This window comes from Bombus fervidus, chromosome 6 (assembly GCF_041682495.2).
Source record: "Bombus fervidus isolate BK054 chromosome 6, iyBomFerv1, whole genome shotgun sequence".
Classification (NCBI taxonomy): domain Eukaryota; kingdom Metazoa; phylum Arthropoda; class Insecta; order Hymenoptera; family Apidae; genus Bombus; species Bombus fervidus.
The window spans coordinates 14,701,761-14,724,360 of record NC_091522.1 but is presented as its reverse complement, the minus strand read 5'-3'; the positions used below and the strand labels follow the sequence as shown (position 1 = coordinate 14,724,360).

The window sequence follows — 22,600 nt, the reverse complement described above, 5'->3', positions numbered from 1 at the left end:
CCGATGGTGGGTGTTGATTCGCGTGTTCATTCATCTACGTTGATCGTACTACATAGATACGTAGGTATGTTTCGTAGGACGCGATCGAATTCACTGAGAACTAGAGGAACAGGGTGTGCTACGCGGGGGTTGGGTGGATAATGGGTAGAGGTTAAGGTGAGCGGATGACAAATGAAAATTCTATCTGGCGTTGCCAATGATATTAGCACGCGAGAACTTCTACGATAAGGGGAATACGGAATGTGACGCTAAAACATAAACAGTGACGTATGTATGATGATGTTAATGACTGTTTTTATACACACACGCTGATAAATCTAGACATACGCTGGTAAAAAACAGAGTAAAGAGATATGTGAATGTAACTGTGATTCGGTATAATTTTAGCAAGCACTTGTATATGTATACACGTTTAATTAGACTATCTGTTTCGGTAGATCTGTCAAGCCATAAAGAAAGTGATCTGCAACGAACGATTGGCAGGCAGCAGCCAACATGCTAGAGCAACGCAACAAACAAAGAAACTCCCTGGGGCTTATCATGACAGATTTTTGTTATCGATCGGCCGGTTTTTCTACGTTTGTTCGTTAAAGTTAAAGAGTTAATCACCTATTACGTGGTTAGTAGTCGGTACAACGAAAACATTGTTGTTTAGTCAACAACGGAACACTGTAACGTATATACGATTACACGGGCCGCGCCTATTTGTGCGCGCGTTAACGAAATTTAATCGTTCGATCGACGTACACACTGGATCGTGCTCGCGATTCTTTCCAATACTTGCTGGAAAAACGATCGCGCTGTTACTTTTACGGTAGCAGGATTGAACGTATTGCCGCACTATCGCGCGGATCCAGCGTCTACGTTTCATCGACGCTACTCTACGATCTTTCTCGCCCTTTGATTTATCGTGAGAAAAAAGAAAAGAATTCTTTTTAATAATACGATTTGAAAAACAATTGGATATCACTGTACCTGGGTGCGTCGTTGGTTCTTTCGGTAGACGAGGAGGACGTTTTCGCTTGATCGTAGGAGATGGTACTACGTCGACCAACAGAACCAGGGGCAGGTGAGGTAAGAGGCCGACCACCACCTACCCCTGCGTTCATCGTATTGCTCTTGCCTGCCCATGCCCTACCACCGGGACTTGTACCCACGCCTAGAATGAACATTGTCACTGCAAGCCTCATTAGATATAGTTCAACACAAAACAAAGCAGCGTACTTTACTAAATTATAACAAGCATGGCAACGAGTACAAATAAAATTGGGGAGGGGCGCGCGCGTGTTACACCGCGCAAAACATTGCACAGCGTCTCATCTGCTTCCATTCGTAAAGAGAATCGCGTGGAATTTTGTTTTTCTTATTCGTTGAAACGATAAATGGTAGGAAACGTACGTGATAAATTCTCAGTGCAAGGATCATAGAGAGGCAGATGCGACGCTAAAATTACACGTACACGTACAATCGTAACTTTGTAACTGTCGTCGGTGTAAGCGAATGCGTAGACGTCGTTACGATCGATGTATTGGTTCAAAAAAAGAAAAAAAAAATGTAACTACTTTCGATACACGGTGATTTCGCTACTCTCGGAGAGTAAAGGACTACGACGATCTAGAATCAGCGCATAGCATCGATACGTCCTTGCGGTAACGTTTACGAATTAGGGGTAAAAACAAGACAAAGGGTAAAAGAGAAACCAACAAGATATAAATAACGAATTAATCGAAACATTGGTGGATTAGGGTACGAATCACGGGCAATCTTATTCAAAGCAGATACACGTTCGTGGAGGCTTTATACAATTACAGCGCCGCAAAAGACAATTGAACAGATACCGATCGAATTACGGTGGTACAAGTCACAGGATAACGAAAATAACTCACTAGTATCTAATTGGCCAGGACTGTTTTTAGGAGCCGAAGGTCGACTCGCAGAAACACGAGCGGTATTCTCCTTGATGGTGGCCGCGTCCACGGTATTTTGTCTCTTAAAATTACTACCGCTGCCACCAGTCACTGTTCCACCAGTCGTAGCAGTCGCGTGATTATGGTTCGTTGCGTTTCCTGGACTTGGTGCTGCTCCTAGCAAAATATAAACGTCGTATACGAAACAAGAATAGGATCAGTCGCGCGCGTAACAACGTGGGCTTTAGTCGTTACTAAGAGTTTTCCTACGAATATCCTCGTAATTGCTAATCCTTTAGCACGGGGAAACACTGAAAATCAAGAGAAACTCTCGCTGAAACATAGACACGTTCGATGATCGAATCTCGCCGCTACTACCTACGTAACAGGCTTCGTGATAATCTCCTAATCAACTGATAGATTTACTTCGTCTTTAAGGTTCGTCAGCGTGGCATAGCGTACGTTACTAAGCGATACGTCCAATTCGGATTGACGCAGAGGTTATTAAATAAGTTTACAGTGGTAATCGTTGATCTGGAATATGGCTGGAACGAGAGGTTTCACGGTATTTACTTACGAAGCGTTTCAAGACCGGACGAGACTCGTCTACTTGGTTTTGGGTTGCTAGCGGAAATACTTCTATGAACACCTCTATGCGACGGACTCTGCACAGCGCCACCTGTGCCTCCGCCGCTTCCGCCACCTCCTCCTCCGCCGCCGCCGCCTCCCGAACCAGCTTGCGGTGGAATGTTGCGCAGCGACAATGAACTGCCTGACCGCGAGCCGTCGGATTCAGGCTACGAAACGAACCATTTTCATTTCTACTTCTTCACCGATCGCGTTAACCTTACGCGGTACTTTCGATAAATCGAGTCTCTTTCCGTACTCACATCGGTTGTCTTTCTTCCTAAGAGTAAGTACGTGGCGAATACGTCATCGTACTTTGCCTGTCCTAAGGAATCTTCTATTTCGCTTCTCGTGTACCCCATACTAGCCAGGGCCTCTAAAACAAACAGGTGTAACGGCATAGTCACAACCACTAAAGATATCAGAACAACACGATCGATTCGATACAAGAGAAACATTACATCGCTACCGCTTTATACACTTTCGCGATTTTATACACTTATCGATACAAAAGAAACATTTTCAAAAGAAGCCCGGTGCTATGCTGTGCGAAAAATATGCATTCACAGACGCCTCTTACTACTATAATAATGCTATGGCTATTACTACTACCACTACTAGTACTACCGTCGCTAACACCGTTTCTAGTACTATCGCTATTACTATCGCTATTGCGCATAGTTTGGCGCACACATTAAAAACACAGCCAGCTCTCGTACGTAGTAAGATCGTCTGACGGTCCTATCGATGCGAAGAGTTCAAGAATCGTTTAATTACGACCAACCGTTGCTTCATTAAAGAGTCGTATACCGTTCACGGAACTGTATAGCACGTTCGATCCCGAGCAGCGTTACACGATGCGACGCGACGTTAGTCGACGTGACAACTGGGTGGTCGTAAATCATGCAGTTTTATTATTTTATGTAGAAACAATAAATAGTAAGTGTTATGTACATACTGGCAGACTCACCTATCCTCTTGTGGTCTTTATAATCAGGTTCAGGTTCTAAGTACGGTTTTAATTCATCGTCGTCATATCCCATGTTCATCCATTTGTCTCTCATAATAGTCTAGAAGCAGAGAAAAATAGGAACGCTCTAGAAGCAGACACCGTACACGGCCGACGATCGCGTTAATGTTCGCCGTGATTATCGTGTCTGACCGCTTACCTCTAGGGAGGCCCGTTTCGTCGGGTTGAGCACCAAAAACTTTTTCAACAGGTTTTCGCAATCCGTGGACATGTAAAACGGTATTCGATATTTTCCTCGTAGTACTCGTTCCCTCAGTTCTCTCAGCGTCGAACCGTCGAACGGCAGTGATCCAGACACCAACGTGTACAATATCACTCCCAACGACCAAACGTCTACTTCGGGCCCGTCGTACTTTTTACCTAAATGGCAAACAAATAGATCGATGACATCGCTGCTTTCTCTCGAAAGGAAAAAGAAAAAAGAAAGAGAAGAAGTAGAAAAGAGGAAAGACAAAGTATACCCTGGAAAAGTTCGGGTGCTGCGTAAGGAGGTGAACCGCAGAAGGTATCCAACTTATTGCCCGGAGTGAATTCATTGCTGAAACCGAAATCTGCGATTTTGATGTTCATCTCGCTGTCGAGTAGCAAGTTTTCCGCTTTTAAGTCCCTGTGAATGATCTTCTTTTGATGGCAGTATTGCACGGCAGAGACGATCTGCCGGAACTTTGCTCTAGCCTCCTTCTCCTTCATTCGACCGTGCAAAACCAAGTAGTCGAAAACTTCACCGCCACTAGCGTACTCCATTACCAGGTACAATGTTTTCTCGGTCTCGATTACTTGGAAAAGCTTCACTATGTTCGGATGGTCGAGCATCTTCATTATTCTTACTTCGCGGAACAGCTGTAACACGCAACAAACATCGATCACGTCTTCTCGTTAATAGCTTCGTTCTGACGATGATTCAACGGCAACTCGTTCCTTACCTTTTGAAGACTACCGGGATTTAATTGAGTCTTGTCGATGATTTTGATAGCCACTTCTTTCCCGGTAGGCACGTGCTTGGCAAGCTTTACCTTGGCAAAGTTACCCTTGCCGATCGTTTTGAGTAATTTGTACTTGCCGATGTGGGGCTCCTCCGAGGTCCGACTTCGAGACGAGAGTCGACCACCGCTACTCGACACTCCCACGCCATCCCCTGTCTGAAATAAACGCAGTAGATCTCGTTAGATTAAGACCGAATACGAGGGACGGTGGTAATTCTCGCATGGCGTTGCAGCTGCTGCGACAAAACTGAATTCTACCGACCGACTCAACGTTTCGATCGTTTACGCGAGATTTCTCTATTTCCATATATGATATATATATATATATATACATATATCACTCTGTGCTGACAAAGTTCGAATTTTGCTCGAATTCGCTCGAGTTTGTTCGATCGACTCGAGCTTGTTCGACTTGTTACCAGAGCGCGTCGAGCTTTACGCGTGCAATTCGCGTGTCGCGACCACGCGACCACGCGATCACGTTTCACATTTCCAGGGACGGAAACTCGTCGATAGGATTTAATCGAACCTCGTTAAAGAAACTTCATGCGAATTGCGTTTCTAATATCGCAGCGTTCCAGCGTACAGGCTGTGCAAAAATTTGTCGACGAAGTTGCATTGCAAAAGAAACGTGAAGATAGCTCGGAAGATGCAGAGATAATAATTTGCACAAGGTCAATTACCCGCGTATGGCCACGAGTGACCATCTTGCAAGAGGAGGCTGCAGCAACTTTCGAGGCCGCCAGTTTGATCGGTTTTTCTTCGGCGTGTTGCAAAGAAACAAAGAAAATCGACCGGCAATCGAGAAGATGTTGCTCGCAGCACCTTCTCCTTTATGGCGACCGACTCGATCGAAACAAGCTTTCGGCCGCTTCGGAGGTTAGCAAGAAAAGGGCATCAACGATCGGAACGCTCGAGCGAGTATCATTCGCTTCTCCGTCGTACTCTTCCCTGGCCATTTTCGTTCACGGTCGATGTACACCAAGTCCTTATCACCTTATTCATAAATCAGCCAGATAAAAAAGCGCGTATACGACATCGCAGAGGTAGGAAGATGCGTCAAAGCGGAACAAACTGTTTTCTGTCTTTTCTGCGAGGGATCCTTCCCTGCGAATCGCATAACGACACACACGATCGTTTTCTTTCACGCTCTGTCGTTCAACTATTTCATAAACGGTAGCAAGAAGACACTCGAGTTATCGGTCAGAACGGAGGCTTTTCCCGAGGCAACGACGGTTCGCGTTGACTTTCAACGAAAGTGGCAAAGACAGGAGGGGAAGGGATTCGTACGGTTGCGATCGGCAGCCATACAACTGCGTGCGCGTGTCCAAAGCGAAACGAAACGAAACATCGTCTCGTTCGAACAATCTTCGCGAACGATTGCCGAGTAGCTTCCTGTTTCCTTTCACAAAAACCAGTCCGAAAGCGTGCACGAATGTCGACGAATATTAGAAACAGTCGTTTACGAATCAGCACGTATCACTCAGACACTGTTTGCGTCGCAAGATTGGTCGCTCGACAACAGCGAAAGTGCACACTCGGCTGTTCGCACTGTCGCCTCGATGAATTCAGCGACGAGTAGTTCCTCCATTGGTGACAGCGAAGAACGAAAAAGGGGCGAGGAGCGTACATCGATGGGAAGAAACGTAGACTGTCCGGTCGGCCGACCCGAAACTCGTTAAACGAATCGAAACAGCGCTCGAACGGAAACGAAAAAAGCAGCGATCGACGCTCGAAGACAAAGTCCCGGAGGCGTGCCACGAACGCGAACGCGAGCGCGAGCGCGTACGCGTCTGACGTCACTAATCACAATTGGCGGCCTTCGTCTCTGGGTTAGGTCGCGCGAGGACCGAGCGGAACGCATCCTCGTCCTCCGGTCGGTGACAGATCCAACTCCAAGGTGTCGCCACGCGATATCACGTACGAAACAGGACGCGTGACGTCCAAAGAAATTTCGCTCGTCGTTGCGTCACCGTCCGACGACTAACTTCTTCCTCGTATTCGTCGGTTAGAGCAGACTCGCTTGCCGGCCGAAGAAGTGCACAGCCGAGGGATGCGAAAGGAGAATCAATACGCGTAATGCCGCCACCCCCTACTGCTGCTCTACAAGCGAACCACCCTTGATAGCCGAGCTTTCCCAGCTCTCCCTGCTTGTCCGCTTTCCCCTACGATTGTCTCGACGCGACCATCGCAACCACGAGCACGAACACGACCACGACCACCGGCGGTATCGCGATCATGGCGATCACGATGACGACGATTACGACGACGACCACGACGACGACAGACACGACGACGACCACGACGGCCGCGACAACGGCGACAACGACGACGAGCACGACGATGATCGCGTCTGCGCAAGCGTCAACCTCGGGAATAAGTACCGACTACCAACAACCCCTCTTACCAACTTTCGCGAATCATCTCCGTCCTCTGGGGCGCGCGATCGAAACCGAGTTTTCGCGTCGTCAGCTGATCACGCGTTCGATCGACGACCATCGCTGTTTCCGAATTCGCCACGTTCTTAATTCGATGGGAGAAGAACAAGAAGAAGAAGAAGAAGAAAAAGGAGAAGAGAAGAAAAGGAAGACGATCGAGCCGTGTCGAGCGAGTTACTTAACGCGAATTCGGTGTATTGCTCGGTTCGCAACGAGATACGATTTAAAGGGATTGGCGAGCCAAGCGCTGGTTTAACGCGTGAAGAGATTCGATATTTTGGACCGGGTCGCTTCCAATCTGCCGAGTCTGGAGGAAAAAAAAAGGGGAGGGGCGAGGAAGAAAGAAGATAAGAAACGGGATGCGAGGTAAAGCGTGTGACGCGAAAGTGGGAAATCGACTTTGATGGGTTTCACGATCGTTAGACGATACACCCTCGTACGAGCGAGTAGACACGCAAGCCATCCGCGTCATTCTAGCTGAAACGGACGAGAAGCAGACTGCGAGTCTAAGTAGGTAGGTGATCCGGGCGTGTATGTAAATGCGTTTACGCTGCTGTGCTCTCGTTATACTCGACTGGTCAGCCAGGGTTTGTAACTACGTTCGCTGAACGTGGATACGACGATACGACCGACCATCGGTCTCGACATCGCTCAGCATTCCACTTATTCTATCGATTCGATCGTTCGATCTGTATGAGTTTCGCTGCGATTTAACGTCGTTGTTCGGAGAAGAGATAAAACGATAGACGAAAATCAAAACGGAAAGAAATCGAAGAAGAAAAGAAAAGAAAAAGGTTTGAAAAGAGAAAAGATGAAACAATGCTTGTCATTGGGAAATTTCCCTCGACCATCTCTCTCTCACTCTCATTCTCTCCGTCCGCTCTCCAAAGGATTTACTACTTCTATTTAATTGCCGTCCATTATAAACAATATCTACCTCCTTCTCATTTATGCCACTCTTCTGCATGATGTCTGACGACGGTTTGATCGCGTTGTTAACCGCATTGGTTTGTCGCCGTTGTTGCTGCCGTTGATCTTTCTTCGCGTTGTTGTTGGCCCGTGCCGCGACGAACGCACGCGCTTGCTGCACCATCCTAGTCTGCGCTCGAAGGGGCACTTCCGCTTCCTGTGCTCGCCTCGTGTCCGAGGCTGTCCTTGATAATTTCGTCGTCGCTTTCTTCGTTGTAACGCCCGCGTTTCCCGTCGAGTTCCTCGTCGCGTCTCCTCGATGCAACGGAGAGGCCCTTTTCGTTTTAATTCATCGGTGGTCATTCTCTAATTCTGTCGTTCGTCGTTCTTTTTTTTTTTTTTTCTACGATTTTAGGCGTTAGATCGACGTGCCTCTTCGTCGCGCTTGCCTTCGCCCGGCTCTACGGGGCGTATTGCCGAGCGTGTTCGACGCTTCATAAAACGAACGACACGTCGATGATCGCGATACGCGACGCGTAGCACGCACGAGAAACGGATCTCGCAGAGTCACGCCTTCCCGGACGAATCAACGAACGAGAACGGAACAGATTTAAGGGAACCGAGAAAAAACAACTAAATGGATAAAAGATAAAAAAGAAAACAGAAAAAAAGACGAAAAAAAAAAGAAAAATGAGAGAAAGGAACGGAAATGGGACGGAAGGCCGTAGTAGTGCGCGTTGCGAATGCATGTACATACGCGAAAGAATTATTGTTTCGGTATGATGAGAAGAGAGAAAATGTTACCCCTCGGCTTCGTCATCCGTCACGTTTCGAAGTAGATCCTCGTGTTCCCTGTATCGAAGGTCCGTGTATAGAATTTCTGGCTCGAAATCCGAGCTGATCTCCAACTGGCGCGTTCTGGCTGCGAGAGTGTCCATTTCGATGGCCTTGACCTGCTGCTCCAATCGTTGAAGCATATCCGTACTCTCTGCACCCGAACCTTTTCGCTGTTTCAGGATCAGTTCGAGTTTAACCGGAAGCTTGGCGTCGCTGTCGGAACGATCGTCATCGCGTCGAGGACGAACCGCGATAGGCTGAACGATGTTCGAGTTTTTGAACGCCTTCAATTTTTCCTCGAGGCTCGCTTCGATCGCGATAGCCTTTTTACCGGCGATCGATGTCGCGTCGTTACCAGCGACGCTGGGTGAACGTTTGACGACACCACCCTTCGACGAAGGATTCGCCATGCTTCCCTTTTCTATCACTTGGAGACGATGATCGTGCTCCACCAACTCCCACTGCTTCAAATTGTCCATCGGTGTACGTGCTGTCGCCACGTACCTTCCGGGTGCCGATGTGAGACTCGTCGGTTCTCTGTTCGCGGATCGGTATCCACCGATGTGACGTTGTTTGTTCTCCGTCGTCGCGACGTTCGGCGTATCGAGGCTCTGTCGCTCGGTTTGCGATCGAATCGAGCCTCTGCTCGGTTGGGCTCGAGAGAACAGACTTTCTCGACCCTCCATGATCGATCGACAGAGAGGTTATCGCGTTCGAACGCTCTCTCTATCTCTCTTTCTCTCTCTCTCTCTCTCTCTCGTCGCGAGAAAGAAGAGATACACTCGGCGGGATTCGATAGTTTTCCACGCGTCGTCAGCAAACTTTGGGAAAATGTTCGAACGTCGTACAGCACCAGCGGTAATTCTTCAACATGGATCCTTCATCGACCGAATGGATCGGCTTCCACAGGCAGCTTGGCAGGTCGCGTTCTCTGTTAGAAAAACATGCGTTATCCTCGTTAAGGAGCCGCTGATCGCTTCGCTGGGCGACGATCTTCGTCGACGAAGGGACGATTATCACTCTTCACACGTTGAGACATTTATGTATGTATATTACCCAAAACCCGAGCACGAGGAACGAGGCACGAGGCACGAGACACGATCCAGCCGATTATCCTTCGCCGGTCTTATACTTTATTTCTTGTTGGCAACAATGACATATACATGTGTGTATGTGTATATATATATATAGAGGTATCGACAAGCAAAAAGCAGCGGCGCGTACAGACACACTTTATGTGAACACGAAAGCTTTCCTCGACCGAAGCGAACGGTCGTGATTCGTGATACTTTCTTGGCGATCGATCTCGCCAGAGTACCAGGTGCGTCGACTCGCGGACAGGCGATTTCGATTATTCGCCGATTCGAAAAATCGAAGCGTGAAGGTGATTATGGTTGCGACGATTGCGGCGAATACACAGGCCTTGTATACGTTGTCCGGCACGAATTTCTGATCGATGGAAATCGATGGTGGAAGGTGTCGATACACGGAAGGACAGGCAAACGAGGAAGAAACGAAAGAAAAAAAACAACTAACGAGAAAAGAAAGTGGATGGCACCGATGTTACGGTACTCCGCGCGATACATCGAACCGACCGATAAAGATATGCCACGCACGCGTCTTTCCAAGGTGTTGATTCGTCGATCTTCGAGTTTATTTTTTCACTTGCTTATCGCTCGATGGTCGCTAGTAGCTCGCGCTCGAATACGAAAAGGCACGTTTTCTCCAGCCGAACGAACCGACTGTTCCAATAGCCGGCGAATAGATATCGCTCGGCGGAAATTGTTCGAACGGAACGCCGCGGTAAAACTCGGAGAAAGCAACTTCGCAGTTAATTGCGAAACGGATCAGGGTGCGTTCGATGGAAAAGTTGGAATCGTTTCGAGTGCAGGTTGGTAAGCGCGATAAGAAACGCGTCTCTTTCCGTTGTAATAATCTCACGGTTGGCCTCGATGGCGGCGCGATATCTAAGAAACGGTACCGATTTCTCGACCAGAATAAACGCTTCGCACAAACCTATGGAAACGTATGCAAATTTCAAAAACGTAAACGGATAGGAGAAGAGAAGAAAAGAAACGAAGGAAGCAACGAATCTGTAGGCGGTTGCGAACGAACGTCGATGGAAGGTCGGAGAGGAAATATTTGCTCGATCGACCGTAGTCGTAATCGTTATATATCGAATACGCGCGACAATCTTTCCTTCGATTAAGTCACCGGTCGTCCAAGATGGAACGCTCGAGCGACGCGGCGGACACTTTGCGAAAAAAACGCGGATCGATCGCCGAAAAGGAACGAACGCTGCGAGGTTGCGCGTCAACGGTCGGCTACGAACAACTGGGTCCATTTCCCTCGAACGATAAGAGCACGACCGGCCAACTTGACTTCGTTAGACCGTTATCAGCGGTAGATGCTGATAAGCGATACAAGCAACCTAACTCGAGCTCGATTCCAACGCCCAAGTTGCAAGAATTTCTAACACGACCGAGCCAAGAAAAATATATTTTCTCCTTGTCGGTGGGAGTCATTTTTTTTCTTTTTTTTTTTTCTTTAATCGAAACGACAACAACGAGTAAAACCTGAAAACTGATAAAGGCGAGTCTTCGAACGAACCAACTTACTGAGTAAGGCGAGCCCTCGTCTTTTTTATCTAACGATAAAAGTATCTACAATAATTCAAAGTATCTGATAGATACGTATTACTCGAGGATTATCCGAAGGAGTTTCGCGTCGTAATTTTCCGAGAATTCTGCTTGTAATCGATTTTCGACGGTTCGTTTCGTTGCGACGATTCTCCGATCCGGTTTACCAAGACGAAATTCCCCTCTGCGGATTTTCTTTCAGAAATTTCCACGGAAAGAGACAATTTTTGAGCGGTGCATCGTGATCGATAACAAGAGATTTCCGTTTTCGCTTACTCGCGTCGACCGATTGTACAGGAAACGAGTGAGGTCAAGGAGAGACGGAGATGGAAAAAGAGAGAGAGAGAGAGAGAGAGCCTTCTTATCGCTGGTAAAGACGTTTAAATCGCGATTTCCGAGAAGGTTAAAATCTACCAAAGACAGTCAGCTATATCTATATATGTGGTCTGGAGGATAGATTCGTTGTCGAGATGATAAAGCGGAGGCCGCGCATTCTGCTTGCGCTGAATACGTAGAGGCAGTAAAGCATAAGTCGTGGTTAAGAATGGAACAGGTGGCTAGCAAGGCTAACCTGGAAAAGATATCTCACTCTTGTCCGATCGAAATCGCGCTTCACCCACGTGAACTTGATGCGAGTTCTCGTTTGCATTCACCGCGTGGCAACGTGCGTACATAAGTAAAAACAATCAACGCGAAGCAGCAGCAGCCAACTGTTTGCATCGAACGTTCGCCAGCGTTCTGGTCCATCGAGCGCAGATACTTGGATATCGGCGGTAAGCAACGCTAAATTTTTAAACATTCATTTCCATCGTACGCGTATTTCTCGTGGTTAATTCGGTGTGTAAACTTTCCCTTAAGTACGATATTAATCCGCGTATGGCGAATTATCCAAGATACAAGATAAACGACTGGTTCGAGAGAACTTGGCAAACTACGCCTACTCACGTACCAATTAGTCGTACGATTCTCGAGTAACGTTAAATTACACGCAAGTTACGTAAAGCCTCGGCGTCCACCTTCCTTTCTTTTACATTTTACCTTTCCGTATTCAGGCTTTGTCCTTTTTCGATCGTTCCCAATCTTATCTCGCTCGTTGGATAAAGAACAGGGAACCGTGTACAATCGTCGCGTAACGATATTCTTAAGAGTCTCGAATTCGTTATTCGAGTTGCGAAATGAAACGTATTCTATGCGCGTAAAGCGATTCCATCGAAAGCGAAATCGAGGGAAGAGTCGGAGGAAGGAGCGATCGAGCGAAGAGATTCGTGCGACGCATCGCCGATATATATCGCGTACATGTAAATTAGCAAGACGCGTCAGTTTTCGCACTTATTCACTGTGTTTGCCCGATTGCTTTCGATCGTTTCACGTACGAAAACGATAAAATCGTGAAAAGATGGAGCGCGTGTACTCGACGAACGGCCACTGAAACGGCTCGCGTCGGGCAGTCTCGCCGATCCCCGATGAGACTGCATCCGGTGGACGCGACGAAGCGCGTTACGTGCCGAGCCATGCCATGCCGCGCCACGACCATATGCCACGCTATATGCCGTCTTCGGCGCGACGCGAAAACTTCTCGCGAGTGCGAGCGCAACCGCGTACGCCAATTGCGGTCAACTGTACGCGCGATCGACGAAAGCCGTGCTCGTGAGTCACGCGCGCGATTGATCACCGAGTCGATCGAGTAAACTTCGTTTCTCGTCTCTCTCGGTTGTCGGCGTTCCTTTTCCAACGCGATCGGCCATCGTGTTAAGAGCTCAAAGTGCAAGTGCCGATAGCAGGTCTGCGTTTGATCGCTTCGGTACCCTCGAGCCGCCATCTTTTCTACTGCCGAGACCATCGACCTTGAGATCTGTTGGATCACGCTCGCGACTTCTGCTTTCGCCTGGTTGCCGTAGGCGTACCGAAACACGCGAAAATATTTTTCTTCCACCGTTCGACTCCACTAGTTTCGTATAAATCGTGTCCATTTCTTTACGAACCTGGCGCGTTTGTCGGTATAAACGGATCGGCGTTCAAGCGTTATTATCGTATTTCGAGTTTAGATCTTTGGCTGAAATTTTCCACGACGTCCGAACCGACCCACATGTCGGAGGATCTCGCGCCGTTCGAAAGGTCCCTTCCCTGAAGAGTCATTGAAAGTAGCTGCGAACGATACGTTGGTCGAGGATCGACGAATCATTAAGCGGCATTATCAACTGGAATAAACTCGACGAGATAGTTGCGATTTCTCGTGACCTTCCGTAGACTAGTCGCGTTCGGGTCACACATTTCTCTAACCTTTCGCGGAGAAGATTATCGCGTCCCAACGTGCACGTTTGACGCCGAGTAAATATGAAAGTTGACGTGCGCCGATGCAATGGCCCATTTCGCGTTACCTACGCATCCGACGATCGAATTCCGTTCGATTGGATTCTACCTTCGACGATTCGGCTCGAGAGGAATCATCAACTTCCGAAATTTACGTCTGACCGTCGTTTGTTCAAGTACGTGTATACAGGATGAGTCAATAAAAAATACTTTCTGAAACAACTCGTTGTCCGTTGGTTTCGTCGAAAACGTCTTAAACGAATTACGCTGCATTTCCCCAGGGTCTCGATGCTATTTCATTTTCTAATATCTTGCGTTTTCTGAGATATCGAGGTCATTCTTGAACTTTTCAGATACCGTGCCGTACATTCGATGCAGCTGAACGTTCTCTTCGAAGTATTAGAAAGGTATTAACTTATTTATACCGAAGAATCGTTAGTTTGGCAGATACTTTAGCTCCAATTTGTCAAATTCAATGTACGAGAGGCGAGGAAAGACGTGGGACGGTATTCTTTACCTGTTTACGTCACCTGTTTTTCGTGCGTTAAATTTGACAAATTCAAGTGAAAATATCACTTAAACTAATGGTTCTTCGATACAAGTAGATTAACGCTTCTTCGTAGAAAATGTCTAAACAAAAATATACGGTGCCGTTTAAGAAACTCAAGGCCAGCCTGATATCTAACGCGATATAAAACGTAAGATATTAGAAAATAAAATTGCATCCATCCTGTCGAGTCCCTTGAAATGCAACAGAATTTATTTAAAAGTTTTCGATAAAACCAACGAGTTAACGAGTTACTTTAGACAGTGTTTCTTATCGACTCACCTTGCACGTTAGTCAGGCCGATGGTTCGCGGAAGTGCGACGGCGTGAAAGAATTTTACGTACCTTATCACGCTCTCTATGCATTTATGGAGAACGAAAGGATAGGAAACAAAGGAAACAATGTTACAAAATAGCTTGTTAGATGGAATTTTACAAGAAGATAGGTCGGTAGATTCAACCGTTTCGTGTCTACGTTTTGGAAGGAATTAGCTTTAGCCTCTGTAACGAGGCGTAAATTTTCGTACCGCGTGTAACGGACTGTTCCGACAAAGGAAATTCGCCGTAACAAAGGAAATTGTGGGGTAGAACGAAGATCGCGCTCGTCTCGCGACTGGCCGTGAGCCGCGTACGAGAAGAGAACCCGATGAATCGATGCGAAACGAGAGCCAACGATTACGAAGAGTCCTTCTATCGTAGTTGCATCTTTTCCCGTTTTGTTATCGATCGGATCAATGAAGATCGATAACCGCGTGACGATAAATCAACGATAACGGCGATGTCGCGAGATAGCATACTTTTTTCTGTTGTCATCGCGGACATATCGAATTAGCGACACTCGCGTCATAGACGGCGAACGAAACGAAGAAACACGAAAAGTGGGAGAGTAGTTGTTTACCGAAAACCGACTAGACATCGTCGATTCCGCGAACACGATCGACCAAGTAATTGGCACCGATTCGTCAGTGACTCGCAATTTGTCTTCTTCCTGGCATCTCTCTCTCTCTCTCTTCCCCTCCCTCACTACTCGAAGATACGCACGACGATCGTTTTCTTCCACTTCCATCGTTGTTGTTGTTCGTGGTCGCAAGACAGGGGCACTTTCGTGTTGCGAAGGATCTCGCGATTATATTCGTTGGCGATCGTCGCGGGGAAGATAAACGACGAAAATTCCAAGCGAAATACGCACGCACGACTCCGAGTTGAACTCTCCGTATCGATACACTCGAGGTGAGACTAATCGTAAGAAATTTCATTTAGCGAGGAATGCGAGTCTTGGTATCGATGGAATATTCCCGTGTAGGCCGTAACCTCGCAGAAAAGTCAGACTTTCGCAGTAACCGAGTTACATTGGACGCCTGGCACGCCCCTTTCTATCATAGAGATAATTTACCAGCACCTTCAACGAGAAACTCTGTTCTCGTACGGTCGAGCGCACGCTCGTTACGACGGCTGCGAACGAGGAAACAGAAGAGAAAAAAAAAGAAAACGATTTAAAAAGAAAAACCACGCGGCCACAATCTCGATACGAACTGGTTAGGTTTCCGTTAACGTACATTTGCCTCTACCTTCTCTGTTCTTTCGGTCGGCAAGCGATCGAGCGTTTCGATTCCTCTTGTTTCCGTGATTCCAAAATCGAATCACGATAATGGGTTTATACGCGTTGCTCGCAAGCGCCGAGAACGCTTCGCGCGAAATACCGACTCGTTGTGTTTCAAACGAATAATTTCCTAATCGCGTTTTACAACTCGATAAACAAACGATGATTCTTATCGGGTTTTAATAACCACCGGAATAGCCACGCAACTCGTTCTGCCCTTTTAAATAATTCACAGAATTCGAATTCCCCAGATCTACACCACGCACCGACATTGGCCCGTTCAGTTCTCGGATCGACCGACCGTTGCAAAATGTATGGGAGCAATGCAACATTGTCGCTGTTTTCGCGCGATCTACCTATTCGTGTTGGTCTATGCTTATCAAAGGCTTTTTCGACACTCGTTATACTCGCGAGATAACGAACCGTTCTGTTCCTTGTTTACATCGTAGGAAACGTTCAACGGATGAAAGAACTTGTAAAATATACGTCTCCATAGCGATAACAATTTTACGATTTTCATGGAATTTGTTTGCGACATCGACTCTGTGTTTCGCCATTGTCCAAGTGTAACGGAGTAGAAGAAAGACTACGCGGAGACAATCGTTGCAAGTAACGAGAATATGTCGAAGCATCTGAATCAGGAAACAAGGTCTAGCGTCTACTAATTGTTTATCATGCACGTGTCCGTCCGATATGACCTAGCGTTGGCTTTGCACTTGTGCATGCCACGCGTATGAAAATATCTAAGTTGGTTTACATAATTCCTCCTTAATCGGTATCATATGCGCAATTGGGAATTTCGAATCGACACAGGAGCACAGTTATCACTACGATACTGAAGTGTCGATTTTCTTCCTAATCATCGCAGGCGAATCGATACTCGATATACGGCGACAGCTTCCGCGTTCCGACATGCGCGCGAACGGCGTTGTTCCTCCGAATATTCCACGGTACGGCTAAACTTCGAATTCGTTGCTAATTACGTATTTGTTGCATAGGCGCGGCAAATGCACGCGTCGCTTCGCGAACAACCACCGATGACGTCAAGCTCGTGTAATTTGTCCAACAAATTTCTTTCTCTTCTCTTCTCTTGCCCGATCGCGCGAGATCCGATCCGAACAACCAGCGAAACGCTAAAGAAAAGAAGGCGGAATGGATCGTTAGGGAAACTACGAAACACCGAATATCCAACGCTGTTCGATACCAAGAACCTATTTCACCAGCTGTTATATTTTAAACGGTGTCCAAAATAATTTTCAGTAAGACTACAGTCGGCTACGGAGGGGAATGTCGATTCGTTAGATGGAAACGGCCTTGATAAAACTCCCATCCAATGTCCGTACAAACGTTGCATATGCACGTACGGATGGACAGTCCCCTGATGGCTATCGCGGAAGTGAATCGTTTAAAGTACATACGAGCCGTTGTTAGCCGGTGTCGGCGAAAGATAGTTTACCGTCACCAATGGCAACTAGCTGTTTTTTTTTCCAGCGAGTTTCACCTCAATAGCAAAATCGCAACGCTGGATATTTGGACGTCGTAGAAAGCTGCTACCGTATCTCTTCTTCTCCTTGCAAACGGATTTTTCCATTTCCATACAAGCTGTTCGTAGCTTTGTATAAAAGAAATCGTAAGAATATCGGTACGTACGCGTGTTGGATGCGATTGCACGTTCGTGCTTCTCGATACATCGGACAACATTGAAAGTGTATTTAGCGCTTAAGTAAAAGCAAACTTGCACTTCGACAGTTCTTTTGACCCCCGATAATGTACGGAATAGATAGCTCAGCCGAAATGAATTTTAATAACTTCTCGTCGTCTTGTGTAACTCGAACGAGAGTTTCGACAAGTCGGTTTGAGAATAGGTGTGGCTTTGATCGAAGATTACGACGACCTTTGTAATCGCTTGGAAACTAGCGAAATACTATCGGACGTTGATCGCTGACAGACCGTAGCGAGTATGAATGACGAAATGCTAGGAACGTAGTCGTGCCGATTTCCTCTTATTCTACTTTTCTCTAAGATCGCGTAGAACCGATCGTGTGAACCGTGTACACGTTGGATGACGTCACTGTAATCGTTACTAAAAAGATACCGCCCACTCGACCAAGCTTTCAATCTCCGAGAAACGTCTGGCGTTGCGAAGGAACGCTATTCGCATATTCAAAGGCAGAATAGGTGTTAGTCACGTATGTAACAAATAAATTCGTTTCGTTTCGTTTCGCTAACCTAATAACGCGATAAAATCGCGCGTCCAGTTCGCCGTTTATCAAGGTCACGCATGTTTCATAACCATCGCTATATCTTGGCGATGCAGAAAGCGCGGATTCAACGAGTTCGTTACATCGAAATTGCGCAAAACTATGGAAATGTTGGATTTGCCTTCGAGGAGATGGCGAAAGCGAAGAAAAAGTAGCTACGTGTTGCGCGTATTTTCTCGATATCGAAAGAAACAACTTGTTGGAGTAGACACGGAATCGTTAGACGATTAAGTTGGCGATTTAAGCGGAAACCGATGGCGTATGATCACGCAGCCGAGTTATACGGCAATGTGTACGGCTGCGCGTACATTCTTCGATGGTGAAAGGAAAGCGAGTCGAGAAGCATACGCCAAGGTATGTATATATACACTGTGCGCACAGGTAATCGAGAAACGCACACTATCGTTCTTCTCACCTTCGTAATTCCTCGTCTGTTGTCTCTGTCTCGAAGAATGGGTCGTACAGGATACAGCGAGACGCTTAATCAAATTAACAGAGACGCACGAATGTTTGGGAAGAAAAACGCACACTCGTACGATAGATTAGATATCAAGAACACTACCGTCGTCGTTATGGCGTAAGTGTGATGTAAATGAGTTTTCGTAAAAAGGGAGCGGCGGAATATACATCGCCATCGCTTAAACAACGAACCGAATAGATTTCCTCTGCCAGCGGACCAATCGACGCGTTGCGTTGCAAAGGAGCACCCGGTCAAGAGAAACGGGCGTTTCACAAGCTACGATACATCTACGAGAATTCATTGTTCCGCAACGAAGGAAGAAGTAATTATCGCTTTGGAGTTTGCAGACGCAAACCTAATCAACCTTGTTTCGACGTTTCTAAGCAAGTCGTGCGCCGCACGCGTGTCACCGTAACACGCTCGAATCTACGATACGAGTAGAGTCGTTTCGCGACGTCTCGGCTCGTTGTAACCTTTTGCGACTCGTAATTCTAAGGGCAATTAAGCAGCAAACAATTATGCTATTGACGACTAGCACAGCTGGTTCGCGGAGACGCTCATACAATACCCTTATATTACAATAATTAAACAAGATCCATAAAGACGGTTCGTCGGAATTCGCACCGCTCGAACACGCTCGCGATGGAAACGAGAACGTTGTTCCTTTCTTGCGAGTTTGGCCTTCGTCGCCTTGCTGCGCCGTTCGACTCTTTTTCGTCCATTTTCTTAAGATCGAACGTACGCTTTTTTATTTTCAAAAGGCGAAACTCTGTCTGCAATGATCGACGCGTTGCGCAAGCGTAGACGATATTCTTGGCAGCTCGTCATTGCAGACATCAAGAGAAATAAATCGGTAATTTACGAGAAGGCTGATCACAATGCGATTACGTAAACGCGTGTGAACCGACCGAGCAGAAACCCGGTCGAATCGCACCGTGACAAACGGAACAATGAACCAATCGAGAAATCTGTAAGGCAGATGAAACAATCGATACGGACTCAGCCAAACCTGGCCGAACGAAGCGGGAAAATCGTAAAAGACACGACGATCGTCGAAAATATCTTCGTTCGCGCGAGACGTGGATTTTCTCGATAAAATTATCTCGACTAGCAGATAACTTCCAGCAGCATCGCATAGATAGACGACGACAGATATTCCGTATGCCGTTCGCACGCCTGGCGCTCGCGCGAACTATAGCGCGGAGAAAGGGAAGAATATCGCGAATAATTTTTCCACGACACGGCGTCGTTCTCTTACCTGAAGTCTAACGCGCAGCCTGGAGTGTCGTCTTCCGTAAGTGTTTCTGCTCGAATGTTGATCGGAAGATGGCGGAAGGGGGGGCTGAGATCTTCTGGCGGTTGGATCATTCGCATTGTTCGTTTTATTCCTTACAATGGCCAGGTTATTCGCGCGATTTCCATTTGCCGCCTGCACGGCCGCAGCGGTGTTCGAGGACGGCGCGTCCCGGTGACTTTTTGTCCGACGAAGCAGACGGCGCACGGTATTTTTCACGGTAGCGGCCAGATGTGTACCGCCACCTCCACCGCCGCCGCCGCCGCCGCCGCCTCCGCCACAGCGTTCGCCAGTTTCGTTAGCCGTTTTGTATTCGACCATTTTTGATCTGATCGTGGGCGCAGGTACCACTTTGTGGTTACCTGTCTCTGTCACGTACATTCCAGCCACGTTGTTGTTCGGCTGGGGCCCAATATCGCCGACTTTTCCTTTCGGTCTCTCTGCGCGATACCTGGCTTGCTGTTCTCTTTCCGACCGCTCTCTTCTTTTCGATACACTCTTTAGAAAAGTTCACACGTTTGTCGACACAACGACGGATCGGTTAACCGATAGACACAAAATGTTCTTCCACTTGTTTCTCACCGTGTATCTCAACGATACATCGATTAAATGGAACGATTCTCTGATGTTCTTTTCCACGGAAACCATCGAATCGTGGCAGAAACGCGACAGCTCGTTCAAATTCTCGCGCGTACAATCTTCCTCTAGAATTTCTGTTTCCTAGCAAGAAATCGATACACGTTTTACATTGCCTACGCTTTGTCCGTTGTCGTCGATTTCAACTCGAGAGGATGGCAAAGTATTTCTACGGGAGAAGAAGAGAAGAGAGAGAAGAAGAGGGAGAAAACGAAGGAAAATGAAGACTTCGGAAAACCAATACGATCGCTTCACGAATAACGTAATTGACTTGCGTTTGCTTTATCGAAAGACCGTCGATCGGATGGCGAGACGAAGAAACACGAGCGATTTTGTGCGAACGAGTATGAATCTATAAGGGTGCAGGTGTTGCCAGATTGGCGCGGCAGGTGGAAGCGAAGAACTTGTTTGAGTGGCCACTGTAAGTCTCGAAATACAACGAGTAAGGATTACAAGCGGTTTTTGTTCGAGAGTTTAACATCTGTCAAACGTGGCTAACTTTGCACGTCGAAACGATTAAGTTACTTTCACAAAATCGTGAAAAATCCTTTATTCCTTTCGAATAAGATATCTCTCTTAAGAAACGGATCCTCGTTGTTAAATACCTGGTGGTATCGTAGAAACTTGAAAGAACAGGCGAGCGATAACGAACTAATCGTTGGCAAATCCCTTTCTGTCAAACTACCTTATCTTTCGCCCCACGTTTCAATGCCGTTGCCGTGAGATTCCAACGAGTCAGAAACTCGTCTCTTTGCTCGCTTGCCACGCGTCGGCGACAATGGAAACTTTTGCGTACGCGATCGCACTAAGATTACGCGACTCGAACATCGTGTCGACATATACGTACAATTGCTCACTGTATGCACGCCGGACAATCGAATCGCCCAACAGCATGACAAACGTGTCCCCCCTCTTTCCGCAAGAAAGCGAAACAGCCGATGATATTAGACTCGCAAAATGTTCGATATTCCGATAAACCGACCTTGTCTTCAACCTATTACTCAATCATCTTACTATCGTGAATTATGTAATACATCCGAGCGTAGCTAACTCCTTCGGAACATGGTAGGACTATTCTATCGAAAGAGGAAAGTAACTCGCGATTAGGTCACGATTCGATGCAACTGGGTATCTGTCATCGATTCGATTCGAATACGCGTGCAAAATTCAACACGGTTTCGGTTCAACGACCGCCTATAATACACCTACATGTGTGTCGTTAAGTATTATAAGTTCGCGATAAAGCAAAGAAGTTCACGACACGAGATCAGCCGCGATCGGCAAACACGGCGTTATCCGCGATTCGTGCTTCGTCAGTTTCCAATTCCCTTTAAACGTAGCCACAAAACATATCCGTTACGATGTCGCGAGGACGAGTCTTTGAGAAGAATTCTTATCGAGAGTAACAAAATCGTTTCTATTCGGTTCCGTTTCGACTCGTCAATGACGTCTACCTGACTTTAATCCTTTTAGCGCTACCCGAAATAACACATCGTTGATCGTTCCGCAAACCAATAAACAACGATCGTTCACAGAGAAAATGATGTTCGCGTGGATAAATTTATCTATATCGGATAGTAGTGGTCGATCGCTCGGTCAAGTTTAAAGCCACTTTTGTCAAACCTGTTCACTCGTACCGTCGAATTCGCGTTCAAGCGGGATTTCCGAGGTTTTCACGAACACCGGATGTCAGCAAGATGTTGTCGCGAACGTACTCTGTTCAGAACTATGCGACAGTTTTGACAAAGACAGCTAGACAAACAGACTATGAAAGAGGCAGAGGTGGGGCAGAGATAGGAATGGAAGGAGAGTTATATGTATATATATATATATATATAGAGAGAGAGAGAGAGAGAACGAGAGCGCGTACCCGACTTCCTAATGTCGTTAAGTTAAACTAATTAGGCCAGTTCTTCGATACCCGAACAAGTACGTAACCTTAAGCTATATAGCGGTGCAAACGGAGATCGCGTGGTCCGACCACGAGGTACTTTGCCTCGTAATATTTTCCAGCGATCGGATGGTTGACAATTTTCGCGCAGACCGTGCGCGCGCGTGGCAGGCGTCAACGTTGACGTAACCGAGACGGTGTTCGACGACCCTTTCCATCGACGAACAAATAC

General features: G+C 47.0%; 1 protein-coding gene across 22 annotated transcripts in view; it reads right to left on the bottom strand.

Annotated features, from left to right (window-relative positions):
• The window catches only part of LOC139988205 (serine/threonine-protein kinase MARK2), a 53,261-nt gene that overhangs the window by 16,526 nt on the left and 14,135 nt on the right, over positions 1–22,600 (bottom strand). For 10 of the 22 annotated variants that reach the window (XM_072005327.1, XM_072005334.1, XM_072005332.1 and 7 more), the window contains exons 2-11: positions 8,699–9,662; positions 7,923–8,229; positions 4,488–4,703; positions 4,026–4,404; positions 3,704–3,924; positions 3,493–3,604; positions 2,798–2,910; positions 2,485–2,704; positions 1,887–2,084; positions 976–1,177 (exon numbers count right to left, since the gene is read on the bottom strand). In XM_072005327.1, the coding sequence (XP_071861428.1) occupies positions 976–1,177; positions 1,887–2,084; positions 2,485–2,704; positions 2,798–2,910; positions 3,493–3,604; positions 3,704–3,924; positions 4,026–4,404; positions 4,488–4,703; positions 7,923–8,229; positions 8,699–9,417 (2,687 nt within the window). In that variant the 5' untranslated portion in view covers positions 9,418–9,662. Of the gene's footprint in view, positions 1–975; positions 1,178–1,886; positions 2,085–2,484; positions 2,705–2,797; positions 2,911–3,492; positions 3,605–3,703; positions 3,925–4,025; positions 4,405–4,487; positions 4,704–5,230; positions 6,818–7,922; positions 8,230–8,698; positions 9,663–9,787; positions 11,199–18,880; positions 18,886–19,805; positions 21,823–22,600 lie in introns of those variants that run through there. The other 12 variants (XM_074111783.1, XM_074111782.1, XM_074111784.1 and 9 more) reach the window with 9 other exon arrangements.